The sequence below is a fragment of the Colletotrichum destructivum genome, chromosome 4 (assembly GCF_034447905.1).
Source record: "Colletotrichum destructivum chromosome 4, complete sequence".
In the NCBI taxonomy this organism is placed as follows: Eukaryota; Fungi; Ascomycota; class Sordariomycetes; order Glomerellales; family Glomerellaceae; genus Colletotrichum; species Colletotrichum destructivum.
The window spans coordinates 184420-202164 of NC_085899.1; the positions used below are offsets into that span (position 1 = coordinate 184420).

Below are 17745 nucleotides of genomic sequence, written 5' to 3' on the forward strand. Positions count from 1 at the left end.
ATCTCGTCCGTGCGGCGTGCCAACTCCGCCCTGTCGCGGGTTTCCGTTTCTGTCTGGTGTAGAGCGCAAAAAGGTAAGGTACCTGGATAACTGGGTACGCCAGCCCGTTATTCCGACGGAAGACTGTCGACCCGATAACCCTGCGCCGCCTCTCGCCTTTCCCGCCAGGGGCGCCGCCTCGTCGTCCTGTCATTTTCGGCTTGTCTGCCTTTGCTGGCCGTCAGTCAATGCCAATGGCTGAGGGCGAGGCGACCTGCCTGCTAAGGAGGACTCGCGGGGGCTGACTCCCTTCTAAGGTAGGAGATAGGTGGCCTGCAACGCCTCCCCCCTCAGACTCCTATCACTGTGTGTATGAGAGAGTGGAGGCGACGGGAGGCTCAGCGCGGATGTACATCTGCAGATCATGGCAGTGTAAAGATACTTGAGGCCGGTCAGAACGAAGGACCTTTTTCTGAATGGCAACCCGTAGGCGTCATTATCGCCCGGGCGCCAGGTTTGGGCCGCTGTTGTCTGTTCCGGTGTCATCGCTGCAATCCTCGGCGGTGTTGTCATCCTGACATGACATGACACCTCTCGCCTCCCATCAGTCGTCAGCTCCAAGAAAGCTGTCTTGAAAGTAAACAGGACCTGGAGAGAATATCCAACCCCCCTTCCTCCTTGGATTGGGCCCTTGAGTTGGGCTAAGTCCTACCTGTTCAGCTGTCGGGTAGTAGGACACCCGAAATAGGCTCCAGCCCCTCAACGGCATCGTCGTCGACCACCATCTAGATGATCCAGACCAGGCTGTGAGATTGCAGAAGTAGGGCGTCCAGCTTCAGGTCTAGGTCCAGACACTCCCGGGCCTTAATTTTCCTCAACGCCGACACATCGGCGCTGAAGCAGCCATGCCTATTCCATCTATTCGACGGGCCTGCCCGGGGCCTGGAGTGGCAGCCACATTGCCGGCGGGCAACACCTTGGTGGTGCTGTTCACTGCGCTGTGCACTACATCGTATAATCGCGACCGAAGACGGCTGTACCCTTCAAGTACACTTCCTGTTCCGGAAGCCGCCGCACCTGCAACACATTCCAGCCGGGCCTGATTCCTGGCGACTCTGGTGAACTGGCCCTGTAGTGCTGTTGCTGCTGCTGGTTGGTGGTCTTTCGGTATTGACTGCGGGAATTGAAACAGCGCCGCATCAGCAGTCTCTTTGTCGGCCTGAGCGAGCATTGCCATCATCATGTACCATCAGCATCAGCACCAGCATCAGCATCGGCATCGGCGTCAGCGTCAGCATTAGCAGCCCGGCTGCCCGAGGTGCTCTTGTCTTGTAAGGGCTCACCGTTTCGTCCCTTCGTTTTGGTCGTTCCGTTTTAGCCTTTTCCGTTTTCCGGGCCCCTTCCCGATGGTCCACTACTCAGTTCCCACCCCCCCTCTCCTAAACGGACAGGGCCCCCCTGTCAATTTCCTCCTTATCTTCCCTTCTTTCCCTCCGTATCCTTCCTAACCTCCGTTTACGGCTACCACCTACACACAGCACACACACACACACAGCACACACACACACACCAAAAGATACTTCCCCGCCACGCGAGCAACCTGAAAATAATACGGGGAAAAGAGCCCACACCCTCGCACCTGCTGCCCTGCTGCCCCCCTGCTGCACACCTGCCCTGCACCCGCCTGCGCCTGCGCCTGCGGCTGCCTCTCGAAGAGCCCACAATGCCATAATCCATAATAACCCAGCCTTCGCCCGCTTCCGCTCGTCATGACAGCCTCTTGCTCCGATTTCTCTTCTCCTTCTATTTCTCTTCCGTCTTCCCACTCTCCGGCATCTCACCATATCGCCTTCTCTTCACCTTGCTGGAGTGCCCGCGTCTAGACCCACGATCTCCATCCAAGCCTCTCCCGCCCACATCCAACTGTCGGCTATCATCGATCCCTCGGTCCGGCCTCTCCACGATCCGATCCAGCCCACTCGCCCTCTAGTGCTGTCTCGCCTCGCCCATTTTCACCACCAAAACACCAGACATCGCGGAGAACAAAGAAAACCGTCCATCTCCAGCATTCCTCTGCTCTCCTTGCTGGGCCCTGGGATATCCGAACGCCCGCCCCGCCGGATTCTTTGTGCGCTTTCGTCGAGCCTTCCGCCACACCCTCCCGTCATCTCGAACACCCAAGTCCAGACTTCCCTGTCGGCCGGCCCAGCTCTACCCTAATTAGCCATACTCAACTCAAGGGTCCCTGTCTTCGAGGCTTAAATAACTCCCGCCGCGATCACCCCGGCTTTTCCCAAACGCCATCAATCAAGCGATTCATCTACGCGAAATCCACCATCTCGCGCCTTGCACACAACACGCGCGAACAAACATAAAGGGGCCGCCGTCCATTCCATCCCATCTCATCTTGCAGTCCTATCCACCTGCCCCAATCCACAACTAGCCGCCGTTCCCAGAACCCGACGCAAACATGTCACCGGCACAAGACCAATACTACGTGATCCCCAATATCAACGCCATGGACCCGAACGCCAGGGAATTCGACCTTGCCTCGCAGGGTTGGATCCAAGCCACCATCATCGAGGACGATGACCTTATGTTCGGTGGCAAGTCCTTGAGCACCTGGTACGAGGAGGAGAGGAGACGTCTCAGCAATGGGTCATCAGATGAGGAGGAGCACCGCGGTCGCCAACGGGTAAGCGCGTCATGACCCTGCAGATATCGCACCACGTACTGACGCTGCTCAGGTTCGCAAGCACCACTCGTCACACAAACATCACCACCACCAAACGGAGCAGCACTCTGCCAGCTCCGACAAGAAGCACTGAGAGCGCCCACGACCTCACCCCCGCGTACACGCCTATGAAGTGCTTTCTTCCTCTCCCCCTCTTTCGGTATAGATGGCCGCCACCGCGATACCCCTTGCGAGCAATCGAATTTCATACCCTTTTCACGTCGACTTCGCTCTCCCCCACCCTTGGATTATCGAACCGACTTTTCGCAACCCAGTTTACATACACGTCTTTCCAATACCCGTCTTCCGTCCGGCATTGGGTACACCGGCGTTTGCATTTTTCAGCGTTGCATGTTTCGGGCTGGGTCTCACTAGAAGGGCACTGTCCTCAGAGGACAACGACCAGCGCGGGAAGAAAACCGCTGGAACCGGATCAGGAACCCGCATTCCCTCGGCGCCACCTTTCGTTTAATTGTTTTTTTTTTATGCATCGATCGCAACGGGTCTGCGACAGCGTCACGATTCGCATCTAGATGGCTATGGAGCATCATGATCAGAACACTCTCATACTGTCAGGTTGGGAGCTGGTTTGTCTGTTTTTCTTGAATGAGTAGACCATGGCGTCTCACTCCGGGGTTGTGCAGCGGAGGTTATTTCACGTCTTGGACCCTTTTTTTTGCGGGACAGCGTGGCTACAGGTTAGCAGGATGATCGTTGCGAGGCAACGAAGGCATGCGCAGTGGAGCTTCATTTCGAGTTGAGTAGCGGTGAGATACTGCGACCTCGGCAAGAACTCGGGAGCCAGCGAGAATGAATACAAATAAGTCAAAGTACACACCCGGCCGCTATTACCTATTGAGACAATCGTGAGGTGCATCACATTCGTGCTTTAATGGTCATTGTATCAACCCTCGATGGTTTGTAGGTGGCCGCCTCTTGCTGCCGCCACTCAACTGTTGAGGCAGAGAGAGAGAGAGAGGCACATGCGAGTGAGGAGATCCAACAGATGGAGTTCCGTTGAAGGTTCTCCCTCCCGCCTAACCCTGAATGTAGCTAGGGTCTGTCTGCCTTTTGCTGCTGTTGCTGCTGCTGCAGCACACCTTGTTCTTGGGAGAGTCTGGAGAGCAGCGTTGCATGCGCGCGTGCATTGCGCTAGTGGCCCTCCCGACTTTTCTAATTCTCGAGCGGGACGGAAGTCCTCTTGTATTCGGGTACGGCCGGCCAGCACAGAGATGGGGGGGACTAGAAGAGGGGGACCTGACTCGGGTCTCGGGGGTGTGTGTGTGTGTGTGTGTGTGTGTGTGTGTGTGTGTGTGTGGTCTTGACTCTTCTGTCCGGCATCGGGAGTAAAAATTTTGAACTTGCTTCAATGCCGGGGCAATACCGAATGCCGGTGTGGTGCTCCGGATTCTGACGAAGGTGCTGTCAGTCGTCAGTGACTGTTGTCGGTGATCGAATATGTGACTTTGTCTCGGTGGGCAACGGGTGTTGAAAGCCTCCAGGCACCGCAGCACGCTGTGGTGGTGGCCGGTGGCTTGCGGGTCCGAGGGAGGAATAGTGATGGATTACAGTGCCAGTTCAACCCTCATATTTACCGGTACCGGTCCTCATGCACAACCCCAACGGTTGCAGGCCGCGGGGTTTCCACTTCTGGTATCAGCAAGCCGAATGGCAAACCATGTTGGTACCCGTAAGAGAATAGGTTCAACGGGGGAGAAGCGACCATCATACCAATGGCCAATCCAATTCACCATGCCACGGCCATTGTCATGATTTGGGTTGCACGACGACTGCGACGTAAGCACACAGCAATGGATGCTGCTCAAGTCTGACTAACTTTCTTCTGGTTCTGTATCCGTACCTCCGCGTCGACGACTACTCAGCCCTCTCGCCCGACACTGCCTGGCTGGACCCGCTGCTGACATGGCTTCAGGCCTTTCTCGATTAGGCAATTGAAGGTGCCCATGTCCTCCGTCCGCGATCCGTACTGTTGACTGCCTTGGAAGGGTGGCATCATCGTAGAGCAGCTCTCTTCCTCAAACGGTTATTGGCATGGTGGCGGCTCTGCATTTCATCGTTGCTTCAGCATCCTAGGCTGGGCTATCATGGGGTTGCGGCAGGGCGATGGCTAAAGGACTTTTGCAAGTGGGCATCCGAGGTGCCAGGCAGACTGGAGAGACACGAGACAGGGAATGGATAAGAAAGCATCATTGTTTTTGATGTCTCGAGGTTAATTCGGAAAAAAAGGTATATATATCGTAGATTCGATCGTGGTCCAGCGTCTGACGTTCCTAGCCTCTATCACCATTTACTTCATCACTAGTACCCGTTCTTGTGTCGCAACCACAACAACCGTGTGGCATCACACTCTTCCACTACCTCACAACGTAGTTCTCATCCGGTCAATCAGATGGCTCGCCTCTCGATTTTCTTACACGCCGGCCTGCTGATCCAAGTTGGCCTCGCAGCAACCAGTCCAGGTGGGAACCGAATCAACTGGGGGCCATGTCCCGACTTCAACAGCACTGAGCCCATCCAATGCGCCAACCTCTCGGTGCCGCTTGACTATACTCAGCCCGAGTCGAATAAAACGCTCCAGCTACAGCTTCTTCGGATCCCTGCCCTTCGCCAACCGTCCAAGGGTAGCATTCTATTCAACTTTGGCGGGCCAAGTGTTGCTGGCCGGCCGGCTTTGGCTACGTCGGGTAGCCTTTTCCGAAAGTATTTAGTTTCCTCCCCGTCAAAGACATCCCTCGCCTGCCGATGAAGCCTGACTCGGAATGTAACGATAGCTCGACCAGCGAATATCACGATCTCGTCACCTTCGACCCGCGGTAAGCCAACACGGAGAAACGAATGCAGTCGTGAATGCAAAGCTGACGTTGGACCCGAAAACGCAGTGGTACTGGCAACACGCTACCCATCTCGTGCTTTGAAGATGAACAGGAAAGAATCTCCTACATCCTCAAGAACCCCAAGGCATGGGGCTCCCTGATCCCTCCCAACTTCTGGGCAAAGTCGTCGGACAACACGCCCGCCAGGCTGTGGGCATATGCTAAGCTCTACGTCGACAAGTGCTACGAGCGCAACAAGGAGGTCGGCGGCTTCGTGGGTACTGCGTTCGTTGCGAGGGACATGATGCAGATCGTCGACGCCCTTGGCGAGGACGGCTTATTGCGATATTGGGGTAGGAGAATTCCCCGATTTCTTTGGATCCTTTGGCATTGGGGTTCTGATACTGACTTCGTCCTCCCAGGCGGCTCGTACGGCACCCTTCTGGGACAAACGGCCGCGGCCATGTTTCCCGAGAGAATCGACAAGATGGTGCTCGACGGAAATCTCAACCCCCACGAATACTACCACGGCCAGTGAGTCTTGACTTCCATCTGCATCTTTCGCCATCCCCCGGCATTTATCAGGACGATTTCTGATCCTCTGAATCTTCTCCAGCGACGACGAGCAGTGGACGGACTCGGACAAAGCCTTCAGCGCCGTCTTCCAGTCCTGCGTCGCAAACCCGTCCACCTGCCGCCTCGCCCAACGATACCAGAACAAGACGGCAAGCCAGCTCGAAGAAACCATCTACACCCTCATAGACGACCTCAACGACCGCCCCGTCCCCTTCAACGGCACTCTTATCGATTATGGCTTCGTCAAAAGCGGCGTCATGACGGCGCTCTACAGCCCGGATCTCTGGGTCCTCCTCGACGTCGGCTTCGATGCCCTCATCTCCCGGGACCTGGCCCGCTTCACGCAGATTTGGGCCGTGCTGGCTGCGACGTACGACTCCATAGGCGCCGCCGTCGATGCGCAGGCGGGTATCCGGTGCGGGGACAAGATCGTCCGCGTCGAGTCTCTAGACGAGTTCCTGCCCATCATGGAGCGGCAGTTTGGCATCAGCAGGATCTTTGGCGACGTGCAAACGGCGATGGAGATGGTCTGCGCCCAGTGGCGGCTCCCCGCCAAGGAGCAGTACGCCGGCGACTTCCGCGTCAAGACGAGGCGTCCTATCCTGTTCATCGGGAACACAGCTGACGCGTTTACGCCGTTGGCCTCGGCACGGAACGCCAGCGCCGGGTTCGAGGGGAGCGTTGTCCTCCAGACGAACGGCTACGGTGTGAGTTTTTTTTATCTGTCCGTGATTCTGTGCAATGGTCGACGGAGCTGATAACAGAAAGCATTCTTCCACCGGAACGTCGTCTTGCGCGGACTTGGTGACGGAGGCTTACTACGTGAACGGGACCTTGCCCGAGAACGGCACGTTCTGCGAACTAGACAACCCTGTCTTGCCTGAGGGTGCCACCAAGAAGTAGAGGGCAAAGCGCTCGCTTAGACGCGTATGAACCACGTCTCTCTCTCTCCTCGTAGATGAAGATTGTCACAAGGAAGGGAGTCCAAGGATGCTATTTGATGGACTGATTTTCCGCTTGGGTGGTCTGGGGTATGGAATGGAGATCGAGTGTCATTCATGATCGAGATTCAAGCAGAAACCAGAAATAGCTGCCATAGCAACAACGACGAGGGGTTTTTTGTTGATCAGCTTGGGTCATCCAGCAGTTCCACTGCTATGTTTGCTTACAGCCTCATCAAGATGTATCGCTGTCTGAGATCTTTGTAATGACGCTCAGCTTACTATTCCGAGCCGTGTTCAGGAGTGATGTTCACAGTTGGAAATCAAACTTTGAAAGCGGTTGTGGATATGGTACTAAGTCTATTATGACCTGATTGTCTTGAGTGGTTGATACTATTAGTCGCTGCTCGCTCTGCTCCTCCCAGTCTCACCGAACGTCATCCACCACCATTGATGATCCTCTGCCACCTGCCCCAATTCACTGCCCCGGCCTTAGTGACGTTGTGAGACGTTTGCCTTGCATGCCGAATCATCTACTCCGAGTCGGGCCAAGAATCCGTGGTGCACGCGGAGGAGTCGGCGCAGTCTACGCAATGACCCCTCTTCACCGAGGGCAATCTCTCAAAGACGGTTTCCGTGCATTCACGACCTTCGCGCCTGGTCCTGCACGCTCTCCTTCTGCTCTTTCGTGTTTTGTATTGGCCGTTGCACTTGAGGCAGCGAATAGGGGTGTACTTTCTCTTGCACATCTTGGCGAATGTTATTCAGTGTTCTGACGGTCGAAGTGGTGTTTGAGTGAGTGTTGTTGCGTTTATTATGGTGCTTGCGTCAGTTTTGGCTGTCTGGTTGTTCCGCAGCTTTCTTCTCCTTGTGTATTTTATGTTTTGATTGTTAAAAACTTAAATCCTGGCGGTAGGTTCTTCTTTTGTTGTATCTTGTTCGTCGTGTGGATGTGAATCATGGGGTTGTTTCTGGGAGTCTCACGACATGGTGAAACAGGGCAAGACGTGACGGTGAATCTGCCATCCCTCCTACCGCGGTTGCCATTATTCAACACTTGATTCCAGACTGCCTTGCTCGCTTCTTGGTGATACTGCGTGCGCACATCAAGTCATTTAGAGTTCTAAGACGCCGGCGCCTTCTCAGTCAACAAGCATCGAGCGCCGATAGGAAGCTTGTGATTGCCATTGCTGCTCCTGCTACCTGCCGGAATAGCTTTTATATCTTCCTACGTTGCTTCCTCACTTACCTACAACGACCGGTTGACCGAGCTCGGAAACGTCAAGCATCACAGCGAATACTTTCAGTCTCGCCCCAGATGTCCAAATCTGAATATCCAGGCCAGCAAAAACATGCACTAAACCACGGGCTTATCTGCCACTTTGTCACTCAGGTGCGATCAGATCACCCGCTGCCTTAAGTTTGCGCAACCCAGCTGAACAGGGTGAGAAGGGTGAGCCAGTAATACAGCTTAAAAAGTCACAGGCAATACAGCCCTACCAGACAAGGCAGGATGCAAGCAGCACAGCATTTGTATAGATAAGAAACATAGTTACACAGATAACTATAAAATAGAATAACTATAGTACAAGTTACGTAAAGATAAGATAGAATTAGATCTATATATATACAATTTAGATACAGTAAGCTCTTATCCTTCTATCTAGGCAGTAAGGGCAAAGTGTGACGCCTGGAAAGGCACACAGTGTCAGCGCAGATTCCGCACTACTATCATGAACCATTATTTCCCTTTCGAAATACGCCATCAATACGGCCACAGCAAACGTTGACTTTTTGACTTCCTGACAACCACGGCCTGAATGACGATGGCCACGATACATATACGATATAGCATCTGTACGCTAAGGATACAGCACCTAGATGCTGTTACAACCTGGATTAAACAAAGTAGGACCAGGGGACGCCCTATACGGCGCCTAGTAATTACAGTTAAGACATAAGCTGTACTCTCAAGTGCCCCTGTGTGCGTTATGCCCTTCAATTCGACAGTACCAGCTTCCCGTCTGGGATGCAGGGTAGGTGACAGCTTCCTATTCCTCGGATTAGGGGAAGGCTTACAGGGGACTACTCGCCGATCCAGGGTGACGCTACTCACTGTTCCTAGGATTTGAGGGATGTGAACAGGGACCAGTTACCTGAATTTAGGATTTAAGGTAGGAAACAGTTCTCTATTCCTGGGATTCAGGGGATGCCAATAGGGGCCGGCTTACCCAGCCCGGCTTAAGGTGCCAGCCAGCTTACCGATGCTAGGAATCGGTAGGAGTACCTCACGATTCCTAGGATTAGGGGCTGAGTGACTATGACCAGCTTATCGATCCTAGGATTCAGCGTGGGAGGCAGCTTACTGGTTCCTGGGATTGGGGAGGTCTACAAGGGGTTGCTTACTCGAGGATTGCAAACAGGGCTAGCTTGAAAATCCCAGCAAGGTCATGCGACCAGGGCGAGGGCGAGCAGGATGAGCCAGGCAGCATCGCAGATAGGTCCATGGTCCATTTGAGAACGGGCGAATGACGGCCATAGGCATAATCAGCAGCGATAGGATATAGTAGAACTTGAGTTCTTTGATCTCTAGGCAGGTTGCACGTATACGTCAGCTGTCAGATTCACATAAGGGCAGCGGGCCTGCTTCTTCTTACGGATCTCTCCATTATGTATGCCTATGCCCAATCTGACATCAGCAACTATAAAAAGATTAACTCACCCCTCACATTCCTCTAGGTCTTGCTGATATCGTGCTCCATCGACATACGGAGCGCTCTCGCTAGACCCTCGCTCAACAAGCCTTCGCGTGGTAGCGATTGCCAATATCTATTCCTCAAAAGTACTTTTAAGATTGTAATCCGTTCTGCTTTTGTATCCGACTCAGAATAATGAATCTCGACAAATTTCATTTCCAATACACATCGTCGCTACAAGGAAGACGTATTCGACTCCTGTCTTTCAGACAACGCCACTGCCCTGATCGAGATTTGCCACTCGAGGTTCATCTGAGTGAGCATTCGCTCGATGTGGCAGAATTTGATGCGCTATCCTATGTATGGGGAGATTCTCACCCCAAACGACGTCTCATTTGTAATGGGAAGCACTTTGATGTCCGGGAGAGCCTATACGAGGCGCTCATCGAGTATCGACACCGACATTGCAATCGCAGGTTATGGGCGGATGCAATCTGCATAAACCAAAATGACGATGTCGAGAAAACTGAGCAAGTTCGACTCATGAGCGACGTATACGGGACCGCTATGCGCACAATAATCTGGCTGGGTCGCCTTCAGCCTGATGACGAGAAAGCTATTCGTTTAGTCGAACTGGTCTACAATAAAACGCAACGAGACAACTCACAACGCCCAGTATCAGGTACCAACGAGGACTTCGACTTCAAGACACTAGATATTCCGAATGTCAGAAACATCCGACAAATAGATCCCTCGTGGAAAGCGCTCTTCCAAATTCTCAGACATCCATGGTTTAGTCGAGTTTGGGTAATCCAAGAACTTGTTCTATCATCAAACCCGTCATTTTGGAGGGGCGAAAAAAGCGTTGACGTCCACCACCTAATGTGGATTGCTTTCCACGTTGGGACAAAACGGAACCTCTCGACAGCATTTGGTCTGATAAATGGGTTTTCCAGTTTGCCAGCGCTCGGCATGGCAAATTACTTCTATAACAGCGCAGTACGCAACAGACGTGAGAAGCTTCCCATCTGGTTTCACCTGATGAACTCACTTGGCATGAAGGCCACGGATCTCAGAGATCGGTTTTTCGCGATTGCAGGCATATCTGCTGGGCTCTGGACACATTTTGTTGACTACTCAAGGACCCTGGAACAAGTGTTGTCACAAGTGGGTTTGATGAGCATAATCGAAGGTCATCAGATACTGGACTTTGAGGCTTTGGATGCCTTGGCTGATTATCCATCCATTACAATTCGGAGTGCATCTTTGCACATACCTTCCTGGGTTCCTAATTTCTTCTCGGATCAGCTCAGGGGCATTGCTTTCAGTCGTCATTATTCGACAAACAGTCTTCGCCGAACACAAGGCTTTATGGCGGCCGAAATCCAGATAATTGTGGAAGATCCGAATAGAGCGCTACAACACCCAATAACGCCTAGCGCTCCCTATCTATATCACAAGGTATGTCACCCTGAAGCTGGACGTTGGCTTGTATTGCTGATTAAGAAGTAGGTTCGAGAATTGCACATGAAAGCCTTGGTCTTCGACAAAATCAAGTCGATGATACCCCTTACGGACATGGTCAAGGCCAAAACGTCCAAGTTCCCGAGAGAAGAAAAGCATCCTTTGAGTGCCCTTCAAGCGGGATGGGACGACGCGCATGAGTTAGCCATCAGCACTATATCTTTTGTTCACCGGGCCCGACTGCTTGCGGAACCACATTTACGGAATCAGGATGTCATGTCAGGGGCAACTTTCAACGCTTTTTGGCGGACTCTGCTATATAACCGTACTGAGATAGCTTCATCCCGCGAGCAAGAGCCAGAGGACAGCTTCGGAATGTCCTTCGGCTATTGGTATCTGCTGCTGAAGTTATTTTGTACAAAATTATACTACCAGGATTGTGTCCTTTTCATGACGTATTGGATGATTCTACGACCACACGCCTACCCTTTCAAGAACACATTCGATCAGATTTATGGGAATCGATGCTTCTTTGTTTCGGAAGGCGGTCGACTTGGTTGGGCCCCAGCACATGCTCGTTGTGGAGACTCTTTAGCTTTATTTCAAGGTTGCCGAATCCCATTTGCTGCCAGGCTTCGGGTCGATGATATTTGGGAGTATGTTGGTGGATGTTACGTTCATGGCTGTATGAACGGAGAGATTTGGAGACTCGAGCATTCAAGTTGGTCTTTCTATCGTTTTGCTTAAGTTTATAACTAATATAGATGAATACCTTTCGGTTCATAATTAGTTTGGCGATTATATCGGAAAACACCGCGGATTCAGGGGTTGCATTGAGATATCACGAATCTAGGTTGCATCAAATTTTCGTAAACAACGTTTTTCAGAGAACTTACTTCAGCCTCCCATCTCTTGGTATTAAAAACCCGGTTGGAGCCTACTTTCAGACTTGCTCCAAAGTAATAACACAAAGACACTACCTCCAAGCTGTACGGCAACGTGCTCGAGTGAACTAGGTACCAAAACTGAGAGTAGGAAAAATACACTTGCAGAAATGCTTATGTATCATCGAAAGTTCTTCCCGCTGTATTACCTACCTGTCTCTTGGGCGCTAGAAGCCTTGGTTTCCTGCAGTACGTCCGATACTTGCTGATTAACGTCTAGTGATGGAGCTACCTGCAGCTCGTTACGATCTGCGAGGAATCTTTGATTCTCGTCCCAGTGATTGCGTCCGTCTTATGAGAACGACCGTAGCTCGTGGACTTCTGGGCCTCTGAATTTGTCAGACTCGGCAGTGTAGAGAAAACCCGACAAATAAGACCCCGACACATGGAGAACTAAAGAGCCTTGACTTTGCTCTCTACTCTTTGATATAATCTGGCGCTCAGATCTCTACCACAAATATCTCGTGCGCATTTTTGTTAGGGTGAAACGGACCGAAGAAGTTGGTCGTAATATTCTGAGGATGGGTTGATGGCCTGCATCACTTCGTGTGAATGGCAGCTCTGTGTGCACAGACTAAAAGTAGCAACTGAAGCTAGTTTGGCTGACCGCTTGGTGAGCCTTCTCTGACGTCCCTGAGACTAGGTAGCAATTGCATACCTTCGTAGCTCCTGCTTCCTGGGAACGACTTGCTGATTTTCCTCCTGAGCAAGCCTGCAATCTTGGGGTACGACGCTTAACAGGTTTTCCTTTCCTAGAAAAGCAGAGTAGCCCATTTGATGGGCCTCTACTTCCTAGGATTTCTTTTATATGAGTGTGTAGCCATTGTAATCATACCTGGCACAAATCGAATGACTAGGCAATTTACTCGAACTACCAGGATCCCTGATTCCTGGGAATAGTCAGCTGGCTCCAAGCTCCGGCGTTTGAATCTCAGGTTTGCACCATGCTCGCCCTGCTCACCCCGCTTACTCAACTCATCCTATGCAGAATCAGCTAAGCTAAAAGCAGTTACATTGAGGTGAGTAGTCGGCTGAGGGGCCTGCACCTGAACTATATAGTCGATTGCCACTTCAAAAAAAATGCTTGATACGGCCATGATCTTACCGCATCATATCGTAGCAACTGCAGCCCGAAAATATGGGTGAAAAGTTGACAGGCGATTTGACAGAGACTGGATGCTAGCCTCCTGATGGCCAGCTGGACATCATCACTGTTGTGAGTCAGACGACGAAGGATGAAACCTCCCCTTGCATTTGAAGAGGGCGTTAGTAAGTTGCTTACGGATATTTGTAACTTGAGAAGCGTTTTGCTCAATTTGTAGTTCTGGCATGCATCGTAATGACTGAATTATTCTCGTTGGGAACCCGAAAAATATGCGGCGGATGGCAGACGTGCCATAGTTGTCGTCAAGCAATCCGAAGCATCCCGACCTGCTCGGTCGGAGCGTAGCCTCCTTATGCAGCTTTGAACCCCGGAATGTAAGATACCGCCCAGTTTTGGGCAAAGGTCCGGAAAGGCTCTGTCCGTAACATTCGTTCAGGAAATCATGTCGTATGCGAGGAACTCGGACATGCACTTCGAAAGTACACAATTCCGACATGAAGAAAACAGAATGGTGCTAAAATAAAGTAAAAACAGCAAATGATTTACGGTATGAAACCGTATGAGGCGTTCGATGAAATGTTTATTTATATATATTCGAACTTGGAACACCAGACAGGTTGTTCATGGTTCACAGAGAACACAAGACAGCCAACAACGATTTCCAAAGCCACAAAATGAGTTGCATCATTCATCTCGTTCTTTTGCTGTCTTTCGTCAGCCATACATTTGCACAAGTCGCTGGCTGGGGCCAATGTGGCGGTATGAAATTTTCATAAATCTCTTTCTACTGCTTGTTGCCGCTGAACTAACATTCAAGCATGTAGGCATCGCATACACAGGCCCGACGACTTGTGCTACTGGCTTCACTTGCGTAAAGCAGTCCGACTGTAAGCTGTCTCGATCCACGCAGTCACGATGTCTACATTGGTTGAGATTTGTGGACTCTGACATGATTTGGCAGGGTTCTATCAGTGCATCCCGGTAAGCCCTGTCACAACCACGACCACGACCACGACGAAGCCCGCTACCACCACTCGGCCTTCGACAACCATAACTTCCACACGTTCTGCGCAGTCTTCTCTTTGCACTCTCTACGCATATGCCTCTGTGAACGGCTATGACCTACTTAACAATCTCTGGGGTCAGGACGACGCGGACTCGGGCTCTCAGTGCACCTACTACTACGGTCCTGCGTCTAGCGGTGGCCTATCCTGGGGTACGACCTGGACGTGGAACGGAGCACCCAACAACGTCAAGAGCTATGCCTACGCAAACCGTCAATTCACTCGTCGCCTTCTCGACAACATAAAGGGGCTTCCGACCACAGCTCAGTGGAGCTACAGCAAGGCTGACATACGGGCGAACGTGGCTTACGATTTTTTCACACACCCAGACCCCAATCATCCTAACTATAACGGGGAATACGAAGTGATGATATGGTGAGTCCTTCGATCTCGCGACGGCCGAGGAGGCCTAATCAGCATGGAGAGAGTTTGCTCAGAATGAAACGCGACAGGCTGAACAAGTACGGAGACATCTGGCCCATTACAGAGAGCCCATCAGGCATGCCCATCGCGCAGGTTCAGCTAGCCGGTTACACCTGGGATCTGTACTTTGGTTACAATGGAGCAATGAAAGTGTACAGCTTCTTGGCGGCCTCGGGACCTATTTATAACTTCAGCGCCGACGCCATGGTCTTCTTCAATCACTTGGCCAGCAATTACGCTTTTCCTCTGAGCAACCAGTATCTCTTGAGTAAGTCTACCCTTCAGCTGTAGATTCGAGCACCGTACTCTGACAAGGAAAACAGTCGACCAGTTTGGAACAGAGGCTTTCACCGGCCAAGACGCGACTTTCTACGTATCAAGGTTCCAGGCCGAGGTCATTGCATGAGTTGATAGGCTTCTAATGTTACTGTTGTATGTCATGTTGTGTGGAAGGAAGACATGAGTTCACTGCTTTCAATCAAAGAATATGCCAGCTGCTCGATATTCAGAGCACCGTCAATCGATACACACCGTCTAATGGCATTACAGCAACTAAGCAATCAAGGGCAGGCCGCAGACTAGAGAGACAGCAAGACCATCCATGCAAACAGGCGCAGACCGTTTTTGGTGAAGCGCCAGACTGCCCAGTTCTAGAGACGGAATAGCAAATCAAGATACCGGCTTTCGGTTCGTTTTCAACTGGTGGATGTGGATTTGACGCCACGGCTCAACAGAGCTGAATTCTGGGAACATTGAATTGCCGCTAGTCAACGGAAAGATCGGCCCGCGCGGAACGGGCGTTAATGATTTTGCGCTTGAAAAGCAGCTATTTCCGAGCAAGGTTCAGCCGGCTGTCGTCCAACCCTCGTTAGCCTTTGTTTGCTGTCCATACCCATCCTCTTTCGGCTTTTCCGCCGAGAGCGTCACAATACCTTCTTATTTATCACCCAATGGAGTCGTACTGTGCCCCCCTGAATACAAAGGCAAGTTGTGACTTTATTTCACGAACATGTAGAAATAAGGCTCGGTTAGCTGAAGAGACCTTTTAGGTCTCACGTCATTCCACCATCGCGAGGCCTTGACTGATGCCGGATCGACTGTTTGAGCTATCTGACTGCCAGCGAGTTTGTCATTGATGTGATACAAGACTTGTCCACTTTCATAGGTGGACAAGTCTAGACTGTGGCTTCTGAAACGACGGCTGGAGTGGAGTGGATAACGAGGTTTATTTACCGGCACGGCATGCCCACATGTTTACCTCCATGACTGAAACTTCTTCTTTCTGCAGTCACAATGACAATCGAGCATTGCTAGGTGAAGCTACTTGCTTGACTAGTAAATAGTACGGCCGACAGAAATCGACTGGGATTAGGTGCTGAGTCCCAAAGTCCCAACAGAAAGAGAGAGAGAGAGAGAGAGAGAGAGAGGCTGCAGAACATGACGCTTTTCGGGCCGTCCGCTGGCTTGATTCAAGAGTCTAGCAACGCCCCCAACGCCGCGTCGCAGATGCATGCGGCTCACGAATCGGTTTAGAGCCACCAGCCTGGGCCTAGAAGCCCTGCGAAAGTTTTCTTGGACTTCGCCAGCCTTGGCATGTAGTGTTTTGAATAAGCTGACGACGACTCCAGGCCGGCGTGTGCTCCGGCCGACTCCCAAGTGGAGCCGGGACGGAAGCTTCGCGAGCACCCTTCCGGTCGCATCTTGGCAGACCGGAGTGCCGTGAGAATAGCTCTCGGCGATCAACCGTGTCAAGGAACTTGCCCAAAGACTTGGGACACCGAGTCTCTTGACTACACGTAAATCCCACCTACAAGAGGGCTCGGCGGCCGCAGACGACTCTCAATGGCGCAACATGCTGGGCACTTGGCGTGTTTAATCATGTGTGGCTTCGCAGAGTCAGCAGGGGGCCAGCCAAGCAGCCAAGCTGGGGGGAAAAGTGGCTGTGGGCATGTGAAGAGGAGACGACGAGCTGAGATGCGATAAGAGATTGGAGACGAATAGGATTGCGTCGGTATGACGCATGGTTTGACAGAGGTGCTCACCACCTAGTCTAGGCGTCTTGGACGTTGACACAAGCTTTGGTCAGAGGATGTGAGCATCGCCAGATCCTGCTTTTCTTCTCGCTTTCACACTTGCTTGGGTAGCAGCTTCGTCCGGTCCTCATTTAGACCATGTCCGAAGTGTCCGGATGATGATGTGTCTGTGGGCGCGCATGCAGCACAGCGTGTTGTCCCTCACCTCAGTTCCAAGCTACCATCGGTGGTACAAATGGAATCATACAGTGTGTCGTCAAGATCTCAATAGCAACCGTCACTGCCGGTTTCCGCGGTCGACTCATCGATCGAACAAGCTCGGCCAACTCGTTCACCTCACCGAAAGTCGGGCGTAGATCACGAGAGTCCGGTGCGCAACCGGCCCCTGCGCGGCGGCCCTCCTAGTGGCCCCATTCGCGGGAATAGACGGGAGTTTTTGAGATGAGGCCCGCCTCCCGGCAAATGAGAACCGCGCCAGTCCTCCCCTGTCTCTGTGGGTTGAGAGGGTTCGAGGCCTCAAGAAGAAAAAGAAGAGAGAAAAAAACACAAAAAGTTGGCCCAAAGGTTGAGGAAAGCTCACCTCACCCCCCTCCATCCAGACTCATCTGACATGTCTCGCACACCCAAACTTTCCGGGCCCTTCCCGCACCGTCACCGTCATTTGATCCAACCGCACAAGTAACGGGTGCCGGGCATATGTCTCAGTGTCCAAGACAGACGCTCCAGAGCTACTGATGCTTTGGTGGGATGGTGAGTGGTGACTGCAGATGAACCTCCTTCACCGCAGGTCATGAAGCCACCGAACCGCTGCCCTGGGCGAATCTGGGCCCTAGAATGGCCATTATGGCCTTATCGCTCCATACAAGCGTGACATGGCACCAGCGCGTCACACACGCACTTCTGATAGTCGCCAGGGAGGAGAATGCGACCCCTCATCGCCCGTTGACCCCCC

General features: G+C 52.1%; 4 protein-coding genes across 4 annotated transcripts; all 4 read left to right on the forward strand.

The window, feature by feature from the left end:
- Positions 1 to 1754: 1754 nt before the first annotated feature.
- Positions 1755 to 3554, forward strand: CDEST_05970 (uncharacterized protein). Its single transcript, XM_062922129.1, has 2 exons — positions 1755 to 2674; positions 2727 to 3554. The coding sequence occupies exons 1-2, from the start codon at positions 2450 to 2452 to the stop codon at positions 2805 to 2807; spliced, it is 306 nt and encodes a 101-aa protein (XP_062778180.1). The 5' UTR covers positions 1755 to 2449; the 3' UTR covers positions 2808 to 3554.
- Positions 3555 to 4359: 805 nt separating this feature from the next.
- CDEST_05971 (Putative alpha/beta hydrolase-1, peptidase S33 tripeptidyl aminopeptidase-like protein) lies at positions 4360 to 7183 on the forward strand. The gene is made up of 5 exons (XM_062922130.1): positions 4360 to 5434; positions 5506 to 5547; positions 5614 to 6081; positions 6164 to 6830; positions 6892 to 7183. The coding sequence occupies exons 1-5, from the start codon at positions 5124 to 5126 to the stop codon at positions 7024 to 7026; spliced, it is 1623 nt and encodes a 540-aa protein (XP_062778181.1). The 5' UTR covers positions 4360 to 5123; the 3' UTR covers positions 7027 to 7183.
- A 2504-nt stretch (positions 7184 to 9687) lies between these two features.
- On the forward strand, positions 9688 to 11971 carry CDEST_05972 (Putative heterokaryon incompatibility; the record flags this gene model as incomplete). Its single annotated transcript, XM_062922131.1, has 2 exons — positions 9688 to 11221; positions 11273 to 11971. The coding sequence occupies exons 1-2, from the start codon at positions 9956 to 9958 to the stop codon at positions 11969 to 11971; spliced, it is 1965 nt and encodes a 654-aa protein (XP_062778182.1). The 5' UTR covers positions 9688 to 9955.
- A 1534-nt stretch (positions 11972 to 13505) lies between these two features.
- CDEST_05973 (Putative Cellulose-binding domain, fungal, glycoside hydrolase family 12) lies at positions 13506 to 15434 on the forward strand. The gene is made up of 6 exons (XM_062922132.1): positions 13506 to 13647; positions 13808 to 14032; positions 14098 to 14160; positions 14235 to 14712; positions 14790 to 15028; positions 15084 to 15434. Exons 2-6 carry the CDS (start codon positions 13897 to 13899, stop codon positions 15164 to 15166), a joined length of 999 nt encoding a protein of 332 aa, XP_062778183.1. The 5' UTR covers positions 13506 to 13647; positions 13808 to 13896; the 3' UTR covers positions 15167 to 15434.
- Positions 15435 to 17745: the final 2311 nt, after the last annotated feature.

Coding starts and splice junctions, on each gene's coding strand:
- CDEST_05970 (XM_062922129.1), top strand. CDS start 2,450: ATGTCACCGGCACAAGACCAATACTACGTGATCCCCAATATCAACGCC. Junction 2,675..2,726: donor AGCACCGCGGTCGCCAACGG/GTAAGCGCGTCA, acceptor GACGCTGCTCAG/GTTCGCAAGCACCACTCGTC.
- CDEST_05971 (XM_062922130.1), top strand. CDS start 5,124: ATGGCTCGCCTCTCGATTTTCTTACACGCCGGCCTGCTGATCCAAGTT. Junction 5,435..5,505: donor TCGGGTAGCCTTTTCCGAAA/GTATTTAGTTTC, acceptor ATGTAACGATAG/CTCGACCAGCGAATATCACG. Junction 6,831..6,891: donor TCCAGACGAACGGCTACGGT/GTGAGTTTTTTT, acceptor GATAACAGAAAG/CATTCTTCCACCGGAACGTC.
- CDEST_05973 (XM_062922132.1), top strand. CDS start 13,897: ATGGTTCACAGAGAACACAAGACAGCCAACAACGATTTCCAAAGCCAC. Junction 14,033..14,097: donor TGGCTGGGGCCAATGTGGCG/GTATGAAATTTT, acceptor TCAAGCATGTAG/GCATCGCATACACAGGCCCG. Junction 14,713..14,789: donor GAATACGAAGTGATGATATG/GTGAGTCCTTCG, acceptor GAAACGCGACAG/GCTGAACAAGTACGGAGACA.